Source organism: Aotus nancymaae, unplaced genomic scaffold, assembly GCF_030222135.1.
Source record: "Aotus nancymaae isolate 86718 unplaced genomic scaffold, 86718_ANA_hifiasm-v0.15.2.pri h1tg000014l, whole genome shotgun sequence".
Taxonomy (NCBI): Eukaryota; Metazoa; Chordata; class Mammalia; order Primates; family Aotidae; genus Aotus; species Aotus nancymaae.
Window position 1 is genome coordinate 34,174,706 of NW_026988425.1, and position 17,209 is coordinate 34,191,914.

A 17,209-nucleotide genomic window follows, 5' to 3' on the forward strand; every position below is an offset into this window, starting at 1 on the left:
ACGTCAATGCAGCGCTGTCTCCAGGGGGCTAAACAGAAGGAATAGAAACCTTCTGCAATCACCATCAAAACCAAAGAAGTATATTTTATACCTCAGCTCTTCACATTAAAAGTGGGGAAATACTAGTTGGCCCCGAACATATTTTTAGGTTACATGTGATATTCGGAAGCTTCGATTGACAGAGGTACCTGATATCTTTGGTTAATTGGAGGTTGGTGGTTGAGGGTATGGGAAAGGAAGTAAAGACAAGTATATCAAACCCTCAAAGTATGTTTTTGGCATCACTTGTGTTGTTTTGATGGGAAGAATATAGTAGACAAATAAATCTATGTCTCTAAAAGCCAAAATTCCAAAATTTCCCCTTTTTATTGGGAAAGGAAGAGAAATCAGCTTCAGATGACCCCTAAAAGATGGATCAGACCTATGTTCAAGAGACATGATTTGGAAATTTAACAAGCCCATTTATACTGGAGAAATCAAAGAGTGGAGCTTAAATTTGGCCAGAACTACAACAAAAGGTTTTGCTTGAACCTATGCTAGACCTTTCATGAGTTTTTCCCTCTCTGCCCACATGTTCAACAAGGAGAGAGTCACCACCGACTGTGATGAGCTTTTTACTTTATTTCACACTAGCTGCATCGGCTTATTGCTGTAACTCTTGCAGAGAGGCTTGGTGCATTGGTGTCTTAATGAAACCCCAAGAGGGTGAAGAGAGGGTATTCTGTTGGCTACTACAACAGAATGGCAAAGGAAGAATTTATTCCAGCTGGTGGTACAGAAAGAGTTATGCCGAGTGAGGAGCCAAGAAAGAACTACAATTTTTAAGAAAACAAAACTTGCCTTCCAAAAGAAGAAGAATGACATGATCAGTAGTACCAGGTTTGGAACATGCTGGGGGCAGTAGGTGATGAGGAGTGAATCTCATCATGGGTTACATCTGAAACTTGGGGTCTGGAATGAACCCCTGGGAAGAAAAAATCCCGGGAGGAAGATGGAATAAGATAAAGAAATACACCACATAAACATCTAGATTAGACTCACAAAATGGCCCCCTGCCTATGTTGGGAGGGATGACCTATTTCTGAGATGAGAAAAATCTCTACCATCATTGGTGCCTCAATTCCTCTTAAGGTATTCCTTTCAATACATTAAGAGGATTGAGAACAGGCAACATCTGTAGTCAAAGAACTGTACATGTTGGGATGCTTTTGTAAACATACATGAATATTCCAGTTTTACAGCCAAGACCAAATGCTTCCCAGCTCCTAAAGGCACTGAAGGAGGCTAGGGTCCTTCTTTTATATTCCAATCTTGTTTGAAGTTTCCATAAATAGTCTTGTCCCTTGAAGATATGAATTAAGAAAACAGCTGATTTCAGATATGCCAAAGGCAACACTTTAGAGCAGAAATGTACACCAGCCACTATCATTTAGCCTCTAGATGCCACTAGAGAGATGACCATGGACTTCCAGTATCGTCACATTGGCTGAAGGCAGAGAGGAAGGCCTTACAGTAGTCCTCTAGGAGGCTTTATAGTGGGCCTGTCTCTCTTATATATGGAAAAAGGAACGTGTAGTTGGAAAAGAAGGAAGTGACCACCTCTCGAGTGCCTCTGTCTACTAAGCTCTGTGCTGGTGGTTTTGCAGTCAGACCAAGGTCTGTGAGGTGCATCAAACTGATTTTAGTCCTTGATGCCATACAGATACAATGTTCAAATATGCCTTTACCAGGCATTGCTATAGTCTGTCCGTCTTTCTCTACAAAAACCCTGTATGCCTTAACTCATGAAGTGCTGTGATTGTGTTGGCAGCAGCCAGATATTGCTGTCGCTGTTTTACCAAAAGGTGACACTTTTGCTCATAGCTGATCCATGATGCTGGGGCTGAGAGTGGAATCCATGTCTTGACTTCATGTACCTCCTCAGTCCTGGCCAGTGGAACAGGAATGGTTTTTCAACTTGGGTTTATCTTGACGGTACATCGGTGTGGATGAGGATGGCTGTGGGAATTGGGAGCGCTGGCTTTGGAATCAGAAGACCTGGGGTCAGATTTTAGCCCTTCAGTCTCCTCTATGTGAACCTTGCTTTCCTCATCTTTAAAGTGGAGAGTTTGGTTTACAGCTTTACATTTCCTTCTGGTTTTAAATTCCGTGAGCATGACATCTTGCCTTGTTCCAATACTTATTCTTTCATTCTCCTACCTCCATTTTGCTATTATCTCATCTGAATTTTAAGATGATGGGGAATTTTCTTCCTTTCAGAGCTGTTTTTTTAAGACTTCTGTTTTGTATTTTTCCTCTCAATCCAGTGATTCATACTATCCCATTAAAAATCACCGTGCTGAAGCTTTTAGTTATTTCGCTCAGAACTACTAAGGAACAGTTATTCAAAAGGTTGCGATGACAAATCGGAGGCAGGGCTTGCTGATTAGCAAGGAACAGATGATGTTTCCTGCCTCCTCTCTCTCCTGTTAGGCATAGGTAAAGGATGCAAATAAAAATGTGATTGATAAATGGAAGTTCTCCTTGTGAGAAAGGCTTTAAAACTTTTGCCAGGCTTGTCAGCAGCCTGCAGGAAGGGCAGTCTTGTGTTTGACAGATGCTCTCATTTTGGCTGGCAGTCCCTGGAGAACTTTTTAACTGGAGTTTTGAGATTCCCAAAACCATTCTTTTTCCTCCTTCCATTGGGACATTGGGATTGGTAAATAATCTCACCCATCTTGATTTCTTATTTTTGTTTTGTTTTGTTTTTGAGACGGAATTTTGCTCTGTCACTCAGGCTGGAGTGCAGTGGTGCTATCTCAGCAACCTCTGCCTCCCAGGTTCAAGCAATTCTTGAACCTCAGCCTCCCGAATAACTGGGATTACAGGTGCGCACCACCATGTCTGGCTAATTTTTGTAGTTTTGGTAGAGACAGGATTTCATCGTGTTGGCCAGGCTGGTTTCGAACTCCTGACCTCAGGTGATCTGCCTGCCTCGACCTCCCAAAGCTGGGATCATAGGTGTGAGCTACTGCGCCTGGCCAGGGCATGTTCTTTCATGCAGGCTGGAGTGCAGTGGCGTAATCATGATTCACTGCAGCCTCGACTTCCTCAGCTCAAGTGATCTTCCCACAGCCTCCCCAGTGGCTGTGACTACAGGCATGCCACCATGCCCCGCTTGTTTTCTTTTAAAATTGACACTAGAGTTATTGCTATTATAATAGAGCTAATAGAAAGCCTTGAATTAAGTACCAGGTGATAGTCTTTTTTTTAAAGCTTTGCTCTGATAGCATGAGATACTTTTCCTACATGGCCAGACAGATGGTCTGAGAGTGAAGTGATAGCAGGCATAAACATTGATTCAATGAGGAGTAACTTGGTTACTTTCCAGTTTTGCTTCCTCTGACTTTTCAATTGTTCCCTCAGGGATAGGTCTGCCTTTATTTGAGTCCTTCGCCACTTCCCACCCTCCACTAGCCCCTCCCCTGCCCAGCCAGACCTGGTGCACAGCTGCACTTCCTGATTGTTTGCACTGGAGAATCTCGACAGTGGCTTCCTCCCCAAGGGCCACGAAAAACATCTGGACACATTGTCTGTAAATGACAAAAGAAGGAGTGTGGCAAAACATGAACACAAGACAGCCAATTTGGGGTAGCATATGGCCGCCATCAAGACGGGGGGGGCTTCTTAATTTTCCTCCCTCATTCTTCCCCTACTTAAGGTGAAAACTGAATGATCTGCGTTGAAGAGATAATTTTTTCTTAGAAATCAGCTACGTGGGCACTCCACGAAGCAAATTGATTTCAATTTTAGCCTAGAAATAACTTGCTCAAGGGTTTGGGGGGAAGGGCATCTGAAAGAATAAGAATAATTAGGTATCTGATTCTGATGCTGAAAAGGTGGGTGCAGTGAGAACAGAAGGTGAGTGTAGTGATGATTGCATAGAAATTTTGCGTATTCAAGATTCTCAGAGCCTTGCAGTTTACTTGATTTTACTTAAAAGCAAAATGAATTTTAAGACCCTATCATCAATTATTATTCAGATTCAGAAGGCCTTTCTAATGGTTTCCTCAAGTGGTCTCCAATTCAATTAGGTCAGATTGAGCCCCTGATTAATGACAAGCTTTATATTAGTTTCTAATCCTTATACCAGGGAAACCTGATCAACTGCTTCACACACCCAGTAGTCTTTAAAGAAACAGGAGAAAAATCTCCAAACTCACTGATTGGCAACCTATCCCACCAGGGAGTTCCATCTTGTAGGTGCCTACGTTTGTCAAGTCAAGTGTGTAAGGACTGCACCCGTGGAAGGCTCCTCTGCAGAGAAGAAACAACAGGAGGATGGGGTCAAGTTCCTGGTCCACTGAGTAGGACAAAAGAGAAAATCCGGGAAGGCTATGAAGATGAAATAGAACATCATTCACATTCACCTCTGATTTCTAAGGATGCCTCTAAGCCTATGTCGGGTAAATGTATCTAATAGTCTTTTCTAATTGTTGTTAGAAAACATAGATTTGAAACTGTGAAAGGAATTTTGGAGACCATTTGTCCAAGAACTCCCATTTTAGGACTTGCCCTACCCTATGACTCTATAGTAATGAGACTTATTTTTTAGCAACATATCAGAAATTATATGTTCAATGAATACCAGTATTCAAAGTAGTCACCTTGGGAAGCCAAATATCATTTCCTGTGATATATCTGTTGTTCAGTATCTTTAAGGACTTACACACCTTATAAACCACCTTGCTCTCCATATAAGAAACAGGTTTTTGGCTGGGCGCGGTGGCTGATGCCTGTAATCCTAGCACTTTGGGAGGCCAAGGCAGGCAGATCACCTGAGGTCAGGATTTTGAGACCAGCCTGACCAACATGGAGAAACCCTGTCTCTACTAAAAATACAAAATTAGCTGGGTGTGGTGGTGCATGCCTGTAATCCCCAGCTACTTGGGAGGCTGAGGCAGGAGATTCACTTGAACCTGGGAGGTGGAGGTGGTGGTGAGCCGAGATTGCACCATTGTACTTCAGCTTGGGCAACAAGAGTAAAACTGTCTCAAAAAACAAAAGAACAAAAAAAAAAACCCCTAAAAAACATAACAAAATGGGTTTTGTTTCTTTTGAAACAAATCCTAGTCACACAGTGTCAGCTTCAAATGAGTTTTAATAATTTCCCATATCAAAATCACCTTTAAACAAGGATTTAGGACTATTAAGACTATTCAAAAGAATGGTTACATTAGGTCGGTGCAAAAGTAATTGCAGTTTCTGCCATTACTTTTAATGGACATACATATGTCCAGGACATATTCTGGGATGTTATTTAGGTAATACATCAGCCACAATTCTTTATTGCCATATTTCTTTGATAGCAAATGTTTCCTTATTCCTGTAATAACTGCATGTTTATTTGATATGGAATGTGCAGTATCGAATATGCTATCATAAGGATTAAATAAAACCTTCTTTTGAATTCACACAGAAATGATGACCAGACGGGTTAAAAATGCGACTATTTCTTCATTCCACTAAAGTCACCCCTATCTTTTACATTAACCTTACGGGAGTCTGTTTAAATATGCTGTATACAATTACCCAAGGAGGCAACTGTAAGCACAATGCTTAGTTTTCTATTATTTTTTAGTGCTAATACAGCCATGAAGGGTTTATTAGTTAATCTATTAAGTTATCAGTTCTAAGAGTCACAGAAAGAAGCAGAAATATACAGAGTTATATATGCATCCTCTGAACTTAAGGAGAATAAAAGGTGAAAAATGGGTTCAGCTAGCACTATGAAATAAGTGGATAGCTTCCTTAAGCAGAAGTTAAAATGTGCCTGGTATCATTTGGTAAAGCCTTGATCTTCTAGGGTGGGGAACAGTCATTTACTGCTTGGTATGTGGTGTGGTCCCTGCCACATCTTCAAAGTTAAAAAAACTATCATGTGGGTTTCTCTCTCATTCCACAGGAGGATCTGTGACATAATGAGGACTTCAAGCTGTGTGTTACCAGTTGGGACCCCCTATCTTGTATCAGGCTAACTTGGATGGAGTTACACAGTCATAAAATTCAATTGACCGATCCTACCTTAAAACTTACAATTAGAAAAATATCCCTGAGAAAACCTCTCTCCCACTCCATGCTACAATTTAAAGATACACATTTAGAAGGGGGTAAGTCAATGTTACTAAAGTTGATTACTCCAAGTCATGATTACCTGAAGGAAATGATGTCTATGTTGTTTGAGTGTGCCCTGGCCATCAGCATGGCCAGATCATTGGCTTCTGAGCCACTGTTCACCAAGAAAATGACCTGGAGAAGAAAGGAAGACACATGGCCTCATAATTGATTTCCTTATTACCTAATTTATTCAAAATTGCTGCAGGGCATGTGTGCAGCCTCTGAGTATGAAGGAGAGTTCCCTTCAGACCAGCTCGGATTACCTAGCAGTTTCATCATTTAACCACACTGTGTGAATACTATAGCCCTTCCTGGAGTAGCTGCTGAGTGCTAGACGTACAAAAATGGCTAAGAGATTGTCTCAGCTGTGGAATATTCCAGGCTTTCATTGGCTTTATTTGATGCTCTACAAAATTCCAAGAGGGGCAACTTGCTGAGGGGCACACATTGGTGAGTAGCTGATAGATCCAAATATTGTGTTTCTTGACTTTTGACCCTAACCCACTCACCTGATTCTGCGGGCTTGGAAAAGACAGGACCCCTGACCCTGAAACTCCAGGGGTTGTCCCAGCTGGACTGTGCTTTGTGTGTAAATGTTGAAAAAAAAACAAGTAAATAAGCTGGGTGTGGTGCCTCAAGCCTATAATCCTAGCATTTTGGGAGGCTAAGGTGGGCAAATAGCTTGAGGTCAGGAGTTGGAGACCAGCCTGACCACATGGTGAAACCCATCTCTACTAAAAATACGAAAATTAGCCAGGTGTGGTGGCAGGCACCTGTAATCCCAGGTACTCAGGAGGCTGAGGCAGGAGAATCGCTTGAACTGTGGAGGCAGAAGCTGCAGTGAGCCAAGATTGCACCATTGCACTCTAGCCTGGGCAACAAAGTGAAACTCTGTCTCAAAAAAAAAAAAAAAAAAAAAAGAAAAAAAAGAAAAGGAAAAAACAAGTAAACAAATAAAAAAACAAAAAAATGCAGCTCAGTCTGGATGAAAGAACGGGGAGAATAAAAGCAAACTGTGCCCTCTAGACTCAGGGACTGGAAGTCACGTGTTTGTGACTCTGCTGACTTCTCCGCCTCTGCTCTTCCATGAACATCTGGGCTGAATTGAGGTTGCAGTTCTTCCAAGTTTCTTCATCTATTCTACGTAATGTAGACAACATGGTAAAATAATAATAGCTAACACCTGGGTCTGAGCACTGTTCTAGATTCTTCACATGTATTATCTCATTTAATGCCTAACTGGAAATCTTGACCAACATTTTAACATCTCAGTTCAGTTTAAAATATCAGTCATTTCAGATGCCGAAAAATAGTTCATGTAGAAAAACATATCTAAGTGTATTATGGACTAAATGAACCAAATGGCATTTATTAAAAATGGTTCCACTTTTGTAAAAGAAATGCAAATAACTTTGCACAAAGGCTAAGGAGCAATGAGATAAAACCCTCTTGAGGACATAGATGAGATCAGAAGGCCCACGGCTCCTGGGAAGTGATTTCTGCAAAGATATGGTGAGTAGAGCAACCAAAGAGAAGCAGACACTCAGAGGTGACACAAGGGAACACTGGCTTGTTTCACCAGCAATTCATACATTCCCTTCTTTTGTCTGATTGCTTTCAGATGTAGCTATCAGATCACCACTACAGATATTTAATGCAAAGGCTAAATTCCCTGCTCATCCTCCTGCTTCCTAGGGCAGCTCCCCTAGAATCAAAAGACTCCTGTCCCTTTGAGCTGGGAGCATCATACCTTCTTTTCTACCCATAAAACTCAGCTCCTGCAGGAAGAGCATTGTACCTTAAGAGGCTCAGGAAGAAGCGCGGCAAGCTTCTCAGCATATTCGTGTATTGGAGCGTGGAAGAAGATGGCGCTTGTATGCCACAGGCGGCCGAGCTGCTTTTGTGCCACTGCGTTCACCTTCCTGGATAAGCAGTAGAGCAGAGTTACCTGCACTGAGTGCCACGTCCCTCCTGCGCACGCACTGGCTATTGGACCCAAACATACTGTTTTTTCTCAAAGAATTTCAAGAGACAGATTTTATCCACACATGAGAATAAACTTCCTTAACCACTAAAGGTGTCCAGCAATGGGATGTGTTGCTTCAAAAGGTAATTAATTCCATACCAAGAGCAGGGTTCAAAAGGAGACTCAGTGATTACAAGAGATTTTAGAAAAGAAATGCTTTGTTTAGGAGGAAGTTTGGGCTTAGAATTTCTTCTGACTATGCTTTCTTATTAACCATCCTTTGAACAGTTTGGAAAAAGAGATGACTAGCTGTAAGCCTGAGTTCTTAATTTTTCTAAAGAAAAATAGATTCATCAAGCACATGTATGCAAGATCAATAGTTCTTCCCTCCCTCCCTTTCTCCCTTCCTTCTTTTCTTTCTTAAGGAATGGGCTCTTACTATGCTGCCTATGCTGGAGTGCAGTGGCTATTCACAGGCATAGTCATACTGCACTGCAGCCTCCAATTCCTGGGCTCAAGAGATCCTCCTGTCTCAGCCTCCTGAGTAGCTGGGATTACAGGTGCATGCTATCATGTCCAGCTAAGATTAATAATTTTTCTGCAGGGAGATTCTAATATCTGAGTCTGAAAAGTGGTTAGTGTGGATAAACATTTTGTAGCTATAAAGTCACATTCTTTGAAGGACTGGGCCAACCTTACAGGATTAGAGGGTTCATACTGAGAGATAATAGGGACTAAGGATGACAGATTTGTGGAACCTGACTTGGCTTCGAAAACACAAGCCAAGATGTCTGAACTTGCTGTAAAGTACATTAATTGCTAAAGTTTGTTACATACAAATTTTATTTGTTGTTAATATCTTTCACATCAGAAAAAATCAATTTAGTGGGTAAATATTTTGAGAAATACCAGATCATACAGATTTCCTTACTACATGACATTTTAGTACCTATGATAGACTAATGTGCACTGTTTCTCTTCAGAAGGGAGAGATAGTTTAAAGTGTTTCACAAACCGATTTTCTCATAGGACCCTTTTCCATGGAAACTCTTACGATCAGTGATCCATGAAACTCATTTTAGAAAATTGTGAAGTATCAGTAAACTCTTGAAAAGAAGAGACACTTGACAAAAACATTGTTTACCAAAAACAGGAGGGGAAGGGAAGATGGCTTCCCATTACTAGGGAACACTGTCCATGTTATTGGGAAGATTCAACAAGAATGTTTGAACTCATTTTCTACTCCATTTTCTCTACTTCTTTCACGTATGTTTGTCCTATGTTTTAAATTGCATCTGAAATTTATTTTGGATACTTCTTGGGACTCTGCATGAGACTATGGCCTCCTGACGATGGAAGAGGGTAGGTGAAATCAAGGGGAGGAAAAGATGAGGGCTGGGCCCCTGAGGCAAACCCACTCCTTACCTCCTGACAGCTGCCTGAGGGGGGACTCTTTGCCTCCTGCTTTGACAGAAGGGCCCAGATTTATTCAGTTTATTTGAGACTTGTTGCTTTATTGCTTTCCCCTAACTTAGTGTGAGTTTCATTGGTCAGATTTTTTTTTTTTTTTTTTTTTTTTTTGAGATGGAGTTTCGCTCTTGTTACCCAGGCTAGAGTGCAATGGCGCGATCTCGGCTCACCGCAACCTCCGCCTCCTGGGTTCAGGCAATTCTCCTGCCTCAGCCTCCTGAGTAGCTGGGATTACAGGCACGCGCCACCGTGCCCAGCTAATTTTTTGTATTTTTAGTAAAGACGGGGTTTCACCATGTTGACGAGGATGGTCTCGATCTCTTGACCTCGTGATCCACCCACCTCGGCCTCCCAAAGTGCTGGGATTACAGGCGTGAGCCACCGCGCCCAGCCCCATTGGTCAGATTATTAAAAGAAAGAGAACAGACACGAAATGAGAGGGCTGCATGAAGACCAAGAAAGCTCCAAGGGTATTTGTGTGGGTGAGTGGACAGGCAACACTGCAATCTCTAGGTTAATTGATCCATACATTTCCAGGTACATTTTCAGCTAGGATTGCATCTGTCTTTTATCATTCTTCTTTTCCTCTTTCATCTCTCAGAGGCCATGAAGAAGATCCTCAGGCTAGAAGCTATTTCTCATCTCTCATCAACCCTCGCCTGACAAGGCTGTCCTGTGTTTCTCTGATAGCCGCCTGTCTTTCCCTTCCCTTCCTTTCCTTGAATGCGCCCCTCTCTTTGGAAGGCTGTTGCTAATAAGAAACACACACAGCAAGACTCCAGTCACATGGTACGTGCCACACTACATGTGCCATGAGAGTAACAAAATCGTGCACTGTCAAGAAAAGGAAGAGTGTCAAGGTTTTGTATTCAGGAAATAGCAGGAAGTATGTCAGCCACAATCTGTAATAGATATATTTTTTAAAACAAGATAAGCAAATCAAGAGTTCAGAGTCACAAACATAATTGTTTTCCATGCATTCTTTTGGAAAAGAAATCCCCAGAGTTCAAGGATACTCACGGGTGGCAGTGGCCAACGCTGACAGTAACGATCCCAGAAAAGAAATCCAGGTATCTGTTTCCCTCAGCATCAAAGAGCCACTCCATGTGCCCCTGGTGGAGCAGCAGGGGTTTCTGGAAAAATGCCGTCGCCACAGGAGAAAGATGTTCCTTGTGGATTTCCAGGACACGGTTGTAGCCAAGGGACTGTAGATAAAGAAGATTTAAACCCACACGCTTCTTACAAGCTCAACAGCAGTCAATCTACGAATAACAGTGCCCCGTCTCTCTAGTGGACGGAGCAGAGGGCTCCTGGCCTGTAGAGGCTCAAAAGTGGATGGACATTCCCAATATAGTCCTCGCAAGAAATTAAAGCCTTTTCTTTTACGGAGATGAATTATTATTTGTAGCTTTTCAATCTCTTTCTAGGTCAAATATGGAGAAAAGGGCTGGAATTTCTACCTATCAATGAAAAGCTTTGGCTTTGAGTTGATTTTAACTATGAAAAAAATGGACTTTGGAAGTAAATGTCTGAAATAATAAGCAAGCAATTAGTCTGAACTAATAAGTCATTATTGTTGTGGTAGTTTTTTAAAACATAAAAATGCAATGAAGTGCTGATTGTGTTTGTATCTTTAATTATAGAATATCTCTCCTATATTTGTCTTCTTTGTGGATCCCTCACAAGTACCTATTGATTCTACAATTTCTAAACTGTAAGTATCATGCAGAATAAAGAAGTTGCTGTGTGTGTGCGTGTGTGCATGCGTGCACGCGTACGCGAGACAGAGAAAGAGAGAGAAACAAGGAAAGAGAGAGAGAGAAAGGGAGAGAGAAAATGCCAGCTCAATCTTTGTTAGCCTGAGAACAAAAATATAACTTCGTAATTTTTGCTGGAGGGCTCAGGAAGGTCAGATGGCCACATAAGTCAATTAAAACAGGAGCAACATTTATTTTAAAGCCAATGTATGCCATCACATTTGTGGTGTGTATGTGTATCTCCTGCAATACATATATTAATTACCATGTATAGACTGTTTCTTGTACCCTCTTTCTTTGCCTCTGTCTCCGTCTCTATCTTTCACACATGGACACCAATTCATATACTAGCATTAAGGGAGTAAGAGGGTTTCAGATGCTTCCAATGACTTAGAGAAGAGTGTACAATATCTGGAATGAGATAGTTTAGTGGCAGGCAGGGATATTTTTGTGTCATTTTAAAGGAAATAATCAGTTGAGACCTCCCCAGAGAAACCACCTCTTCGGGTTTTCCTAAAGCCCTGAATCTTACCTGGTATTTTTCAGGCGTGAAGTCACATGGAGGCATTCTGGGCCTGGTATGGAGACCAAGCTTGGTTACTGACGTCCAGGAAGCGCCTACTGAAAGTGGAGTGAGTTAGAATCCTCAACCAAGCATGACATAGGTGTGTTTGTGAAAGTCACCTATAGTTATCCAAATAAAGGTGTTGAGACCATTTTATTTTTTAGTTAAAAATTATGTAAATCAGCTTTTAGTTTGGATTAAAAAACTCAGTATCTCAATCATGAGTTTTCTGGAGAAAAAAAGAAAAGATAGTTCTTCTCAAATCTAGTCTGGAAAAAAATCTACTGCAGTACCTCACAAGCCAGGGGAGCTCAGTTTAGGCAAACTGTCCACGTGATTCTCACCACGTTGACTCTCTTGTCACTAGGCAAAACTTCTGCCGGTGCAATGTGTTGTTAAAGTCCGTCCTCTGTTAATAGAGGTGCTTTTTAGGCTCCAGGTTGCCTAGTACCTGAATTCTAGTGTGTAGCCAGTGCCTGGTATCTGGTTAGCTCTCAGTACACATGGAATTAATGACTGTTGACTATTCTTGTAGGGACTGAGGAGAGACAGGTGTTAGACAATGTACTAGAGTAATAAATACATGCAAATAGACCCGGAAGATGAAATCTCCCTGCTCCCTCTCCCCTCACTCCCCCAAAAGGCTGCCAACACAAGACCATGACAAAACAGGGATAAACTGCACCAGATTCATTAAATATTTGGAGCTAGAAGGGACCTTACATTTGTGTGTGTGTGTGTGTGTGAAAATGCATACTTTATAGATAAGAAAACCAGCCTAAAGTGGTAAATTAATCAGTTTAAGGTTATCAAGCTAGTTCCTGAAGAACAGGAACAAAACTCCTCTGACTCTTAGCCCAGTAGTCTGTTTTGCTCGTTCCTCAGCCACTTCCACCCTTCTCTGCCAGCACAGACTTTGGCTTCTCTGCAGCAGTAGAATGGAATAACGGAATCAGAACGTCAGAGCTGGAGGAGGTGTCTAGAGACCTTGTAAGTACTCCTAGGAAAGATGCTTCTACTTTTGAAGACTCAAGGTCAACATTAAGATAATTTTCAGGTGGAGAGAGCTGAGGAAATTACGTCTCTTTCTCAGCACGAAGATTTGAATGCATGAAAGAAATGTTAGAGTTCTGTGTGGCTATGAAGTCACAGTCCTGAGAAACATAATGAACAATTGCGTTTTTAAATGAAGATGGAAAGTAACAACTCTGAATATATCTTTTTTCAAAGAGATCCCATTCATTTTTCTGCTTTAAGTAAGCACTAATGTCATTAATTTGCTCTTACTTTAAAAGCAAGTGGCTTTTGGTTATCTATGCATAGAAAAGACCAAAAAATTTGATAGCTTCAGTTTTCTGAGAATGTCACCTTTTAAAAAGCTTTTCATTGTGTCTCTCTGCATTGGTTATTCTTCTGAGATGTGAAAAAAAAATTCCGAGTGTTTCTAAGAATTCAAAAATCCTTTCATTTCTTCAGTCTCATTTTACTATCTGCAAAATTGGAGTTGCCCATTGAGGAGGTTGTAAGCTTTCTTGACTCCAAGGTTATAGGAATTATGAAAGTAGGCTGGAGAGGAAAGGGAGTTGGAGAGAAAGATTTGATAAAGAAAAGATTGAATTTTAAACAGCCAAGGCAGTCTTATTCATTCATTTATTCACAAAAGTGATAAGCATATGATGGTGGAGTGAGGGCTTGGCTTCAAATGAAATACATGAAATTCTGCAAGGAAGAAAGGAAAAGAAGGGGAAAGGGAGAAGAAAGAGGAAGAAAGACACAGAGACATAGTAATTAGCAAGTAGGGAAAGAATAATGGGAATCATAAGTGAAATAAATCTGGATAATACCTCAAAATCTATTGACTGTCATATCACCCCTCTTAATAAATAACTAAAACTCAAAAATAAGAGTAATAGTATTGATATGGACAAAAAGAAATAAATATGCCTTAGTTTTTATTATTTGCCAGAAAAAAGTTAAAATCTAACTATTTAGATAATTGTATGCATTCTTTATTCCAAACAGCCTGTGTTTTGAGGATGACATAAGAGTTGAGGGTTCATCAAGCTTTTTTGGGGCTCCTGGAAATTGTGTATGTGCATGGATATATGTACATGCGTACCTGTGTGTGTGCGTGTGTGTGTGTGTGTGTAAGACACAGATGGTGGTGGATTAATAAAACTCGAATATAGTTTTATTAATCCTAATTTCATTTATTTCTGAATAGGTATTTGTATTGTTTTTGTCTTATTGTTTTAACTAATTGGATAGTGCCTTTTTAGGCTAAACAGATGACAGCTAATGATTTTCATCCAATTACCCAAATTTCACTTCAATTCATGTGAGCAACTCAAGACGTTGAAAGATGGAATTCAATTTGGAGAACATCTCTTGTATAGTACACGGCAAGTGGGTAACTAGCGAGCTTTCATCTCCCAGCTGCCTACTTCTCACAGAGTTCTGTAGCATACAGGTCACTGTAACTTTGTTTTCATTCCCAAAATCCTAATATGAAAAGACAAAAACTGTTGGGCAAAGCAAGTGAGAAAAATCAATTTTTTTGGCATTTGGAAACTCTCAGGAAAGTTCTCTTTGCAATGATAAAGAGTTTTTCAGTATTCACAACCAGTTTTCAGCCCAGAGGGAGTATTTATTAAGGGCTTCCTCACCCTTTTTCTTAAATATTTGAAAATATTCAATGGACACAGTGTGATTTATTGAAATGCTACTTATTTTTATTATTGAGACAGGGTCTGGCTCTGTTGCCCAATGCTCATATAATGTGTTAAAATACTGACATGCTATCTGAGCTGCAATATTTTTAAAAATCAAAGGAAATAAATTTTAAAAAAAGTATGGTTTCAATTTACAGATACCCAGGGATGATTTCTTTCTATTTTTCTTTTTTGAGACAGGGTCTCCCTCTCTCACCCAGACTGGAGTACAGTGGTATGATCATGGCTCACTGGAGCCTCAACCTCCCAGGCTCAAACAATTCTCCCACCTCAGCCTCCTGAGTAGCTGGAACCATAGGCACATGCCACCATGCCCAGCTATTTTTCTTTTTTTACTTTTAGTAGACATGGTGTCTTACATGGAGTTCAGTGCTGCAATCCCTGCTCATTGCAACCTCTACCTCTCAGGCTCAAGTGATCCTCCTATCTCAGTCTCCCTAGTAGCTGGGACCACAGGTGTGTGCCACCACGCCTAGCTAATGTTTTGTAATTTTAGTAGTGACTGGGTTTCGCCAGGTTGTCCAGGCTGGTCTTGAACTCCTGAGCTCAAGCGATCTGTCTGACTTGGCCTCCGAAAGTGTTGTGATTACATACGTGAACCATTGCACCTGGCCTAAAATGCCAATTATATCTCATTTCTATATAGCATCTTAGGTAACTTGAAAAAACCTTGTTACATTTGGAATCTCATTTGATACTTAGGATAGCCAATGAGTTAGGAAAGGAAGATTTCATCCTCCATCCACCTTAGAGTGGAGGCAGTGACAGATGGAATTTGAAGCCTTGGCAGTTTTGAAGTCCCTCACCAACGTTGAGGGTTTAAGGTACCACCTCCCCGGGAGGCCTGCTGAAGCTGTGCTGGGGTTTGGATGCCTGAGGGGCAGTGTTTGGTCGGTGGAGAAACTTTTTCTCCTCCTTTTCCCTGTGCTGGAGCTGCCAGCTTGGGGACTCCGGAGTGATCCTTTTCCCTTCACACATGGGGGTGCAGTCTGCAGGGTGCTGCAGAAGACCCTTGCCATTGCTGTTGGGTATCATCCAGCTCTGGACATGATCTCTCACAGCCCTCTATGTGGAGATCCCCTCTGTCTCATGAGTGCTCTTGGAGAAAGGATGATGGTGATGAATGCCAGGTGCCTTCTTTCTTACCCCCAGCGAAGCTGTTAAGAGGTGGTTCCTGGCCGGGCATGGTGGCTCACGCCTGTAAACACAGCACTTTGGGAGGCTGAGGTGGGAGGATCACAAGGTCAGGAGTTCAAGACCAGCCTGGCCAATATGGTGAAACCCCTTTTCTACTAAAAGTAAAAAAAAATTAACCGAATGTGGTGGCGCACGCCTGTAATCCCAGCTACTCAGGAGGCTGAGGCAGGAGAATTGCTTAAACCCAGAGGCGGATATTGCAGTAAGCCGAGATCGCACCACTGCACTCCAGCCTGGGTGACAGAGTGAGACTCTGTCTCAAAAAAAAAAAAAAAAAAAAAGGCGGCGGTTCCTACCGGAAGTTGCTCTACTCCCGCCTGCCCTTCCTTGGCTTCTTTGCGTGCAGGGTCTATCCTCAGCCTTCTGTCGAATATTTCAGCCTTACTCCCTCCTTCCCTCCATTCCCTCATACCCTTCCAGTATATGCCCTTTTGCTGAAGGCGACAGGGGTAGTTGTGGCTGTCCACAAGCAAGAGCTCTGCCCGATTCCTGATTCTGAGGTGGATGGGTCTTCCTTCTCTGCACGTTTGGAGTAGGCATTCTCCGTGATTACTCTTCCTGATCCTTGGCACGTGTTAAATCAGTTCTGACTGTGGCAAGGTTGCCTGGAGGGGTGCAGGTGAGAGGCCTCTCTTTAGGGTGAATTTAAAATTTTTTCTTAAAATAGGCTTGGCAGGAATGGGGAAACATCTCAGCTGGAGACGGATGCATTTTTGTGCCCCCCTTCCTTCGTGAGAGAGCAGGTATATATTAGGAAATTGGTACATGAGAGCACATACCCCAGCTACCTGCAAATGTTATACATTTCAGTCATTAGCTAACTGTAGGAAAGAATGCACCACTGAGATATTTCTCCACACTTTTGTACTGAAAAAAATTGCTTCCATAACTTTGCATACACAGTTAGCCCAAAGTGACTGTGCAGATCAAAGCATAAACAAGGCTGAACATTTTATGCATATGAATACTGTATGGTAACTATGTAGGTGTTATACAAGAATTGTGACTTACTTATTTCTGCATATCTAACAACATTAAAACATGGTGATCTCCCTAACAGCTCCTCCCCTCCCCCCCCATTATATTTTTCTATTCTCTTTCCTGATTTGGTTTTATTCATGGTTTCTCTACTGGATACATATGTACACACACAAACACACATATATTTTTAAATATTTGCTTATTTGTCTACACCCGTCTTCTATGTCTCTTCTCCTGGAATGGGCAGGGCAGGGGCTTTTTCTTGCCTATTGTGGCTAAGTCTGCAGCACTGGTGCATAATAGATGCTCAAATATTTTACCTGAATGTATTTGCACGTGGCAGGTGCTCAGGAAATGTATGTTCATTGCATGTGTGTTTGGATGA

At 41.6% G+C, this 17,209-nt stretch overlaps 1 protein-coding gene across 2 annotated transcripts in view; it reads right to left on the bottom strand.

Annotated features, from left to right (window-relative positions):
* The window catches only part of AGXT2 (alanine--glyoxylate aminotransferase 2), a 45,411-nt gene that overhangs the window by 25,891 nt on the left and 2,311 nt on the right, over positions 1-17,209 (bottom strand). The window contains exons 2-7 of one of the 2 annotated variants that reach the window (XM_012459971.3): positions 11,882-11,967; positions 10,613-10,797; positions 7,955-8,078; positions 6,194-6,288; positions 4,203-4,296; positions 3,479-3,572 (exon numbers count right to left, since the gene is read on the bottom strand). In XM_012459971.3, the coding sequence (XP_012315394.2) occupies positions 3,479-3,572; positions 4,203-4,296; positions 6,194-6,288; positions 7,955-8,078; positions 10,613-10,797; positions 11,882-11,967 (678 nt within the window). Of the gene's footprint in view, positions 1-3,478; positions 3,573-4,202; positions 4,297-6,193; positions 6,289-7,954; positions 8,079-10,612; positions 10,798-11,881; positions 11,971-17,209 lie in introns of both variants that reach the window. The other variant, XM_012459972.3, reaches the window with a different exon arrangement.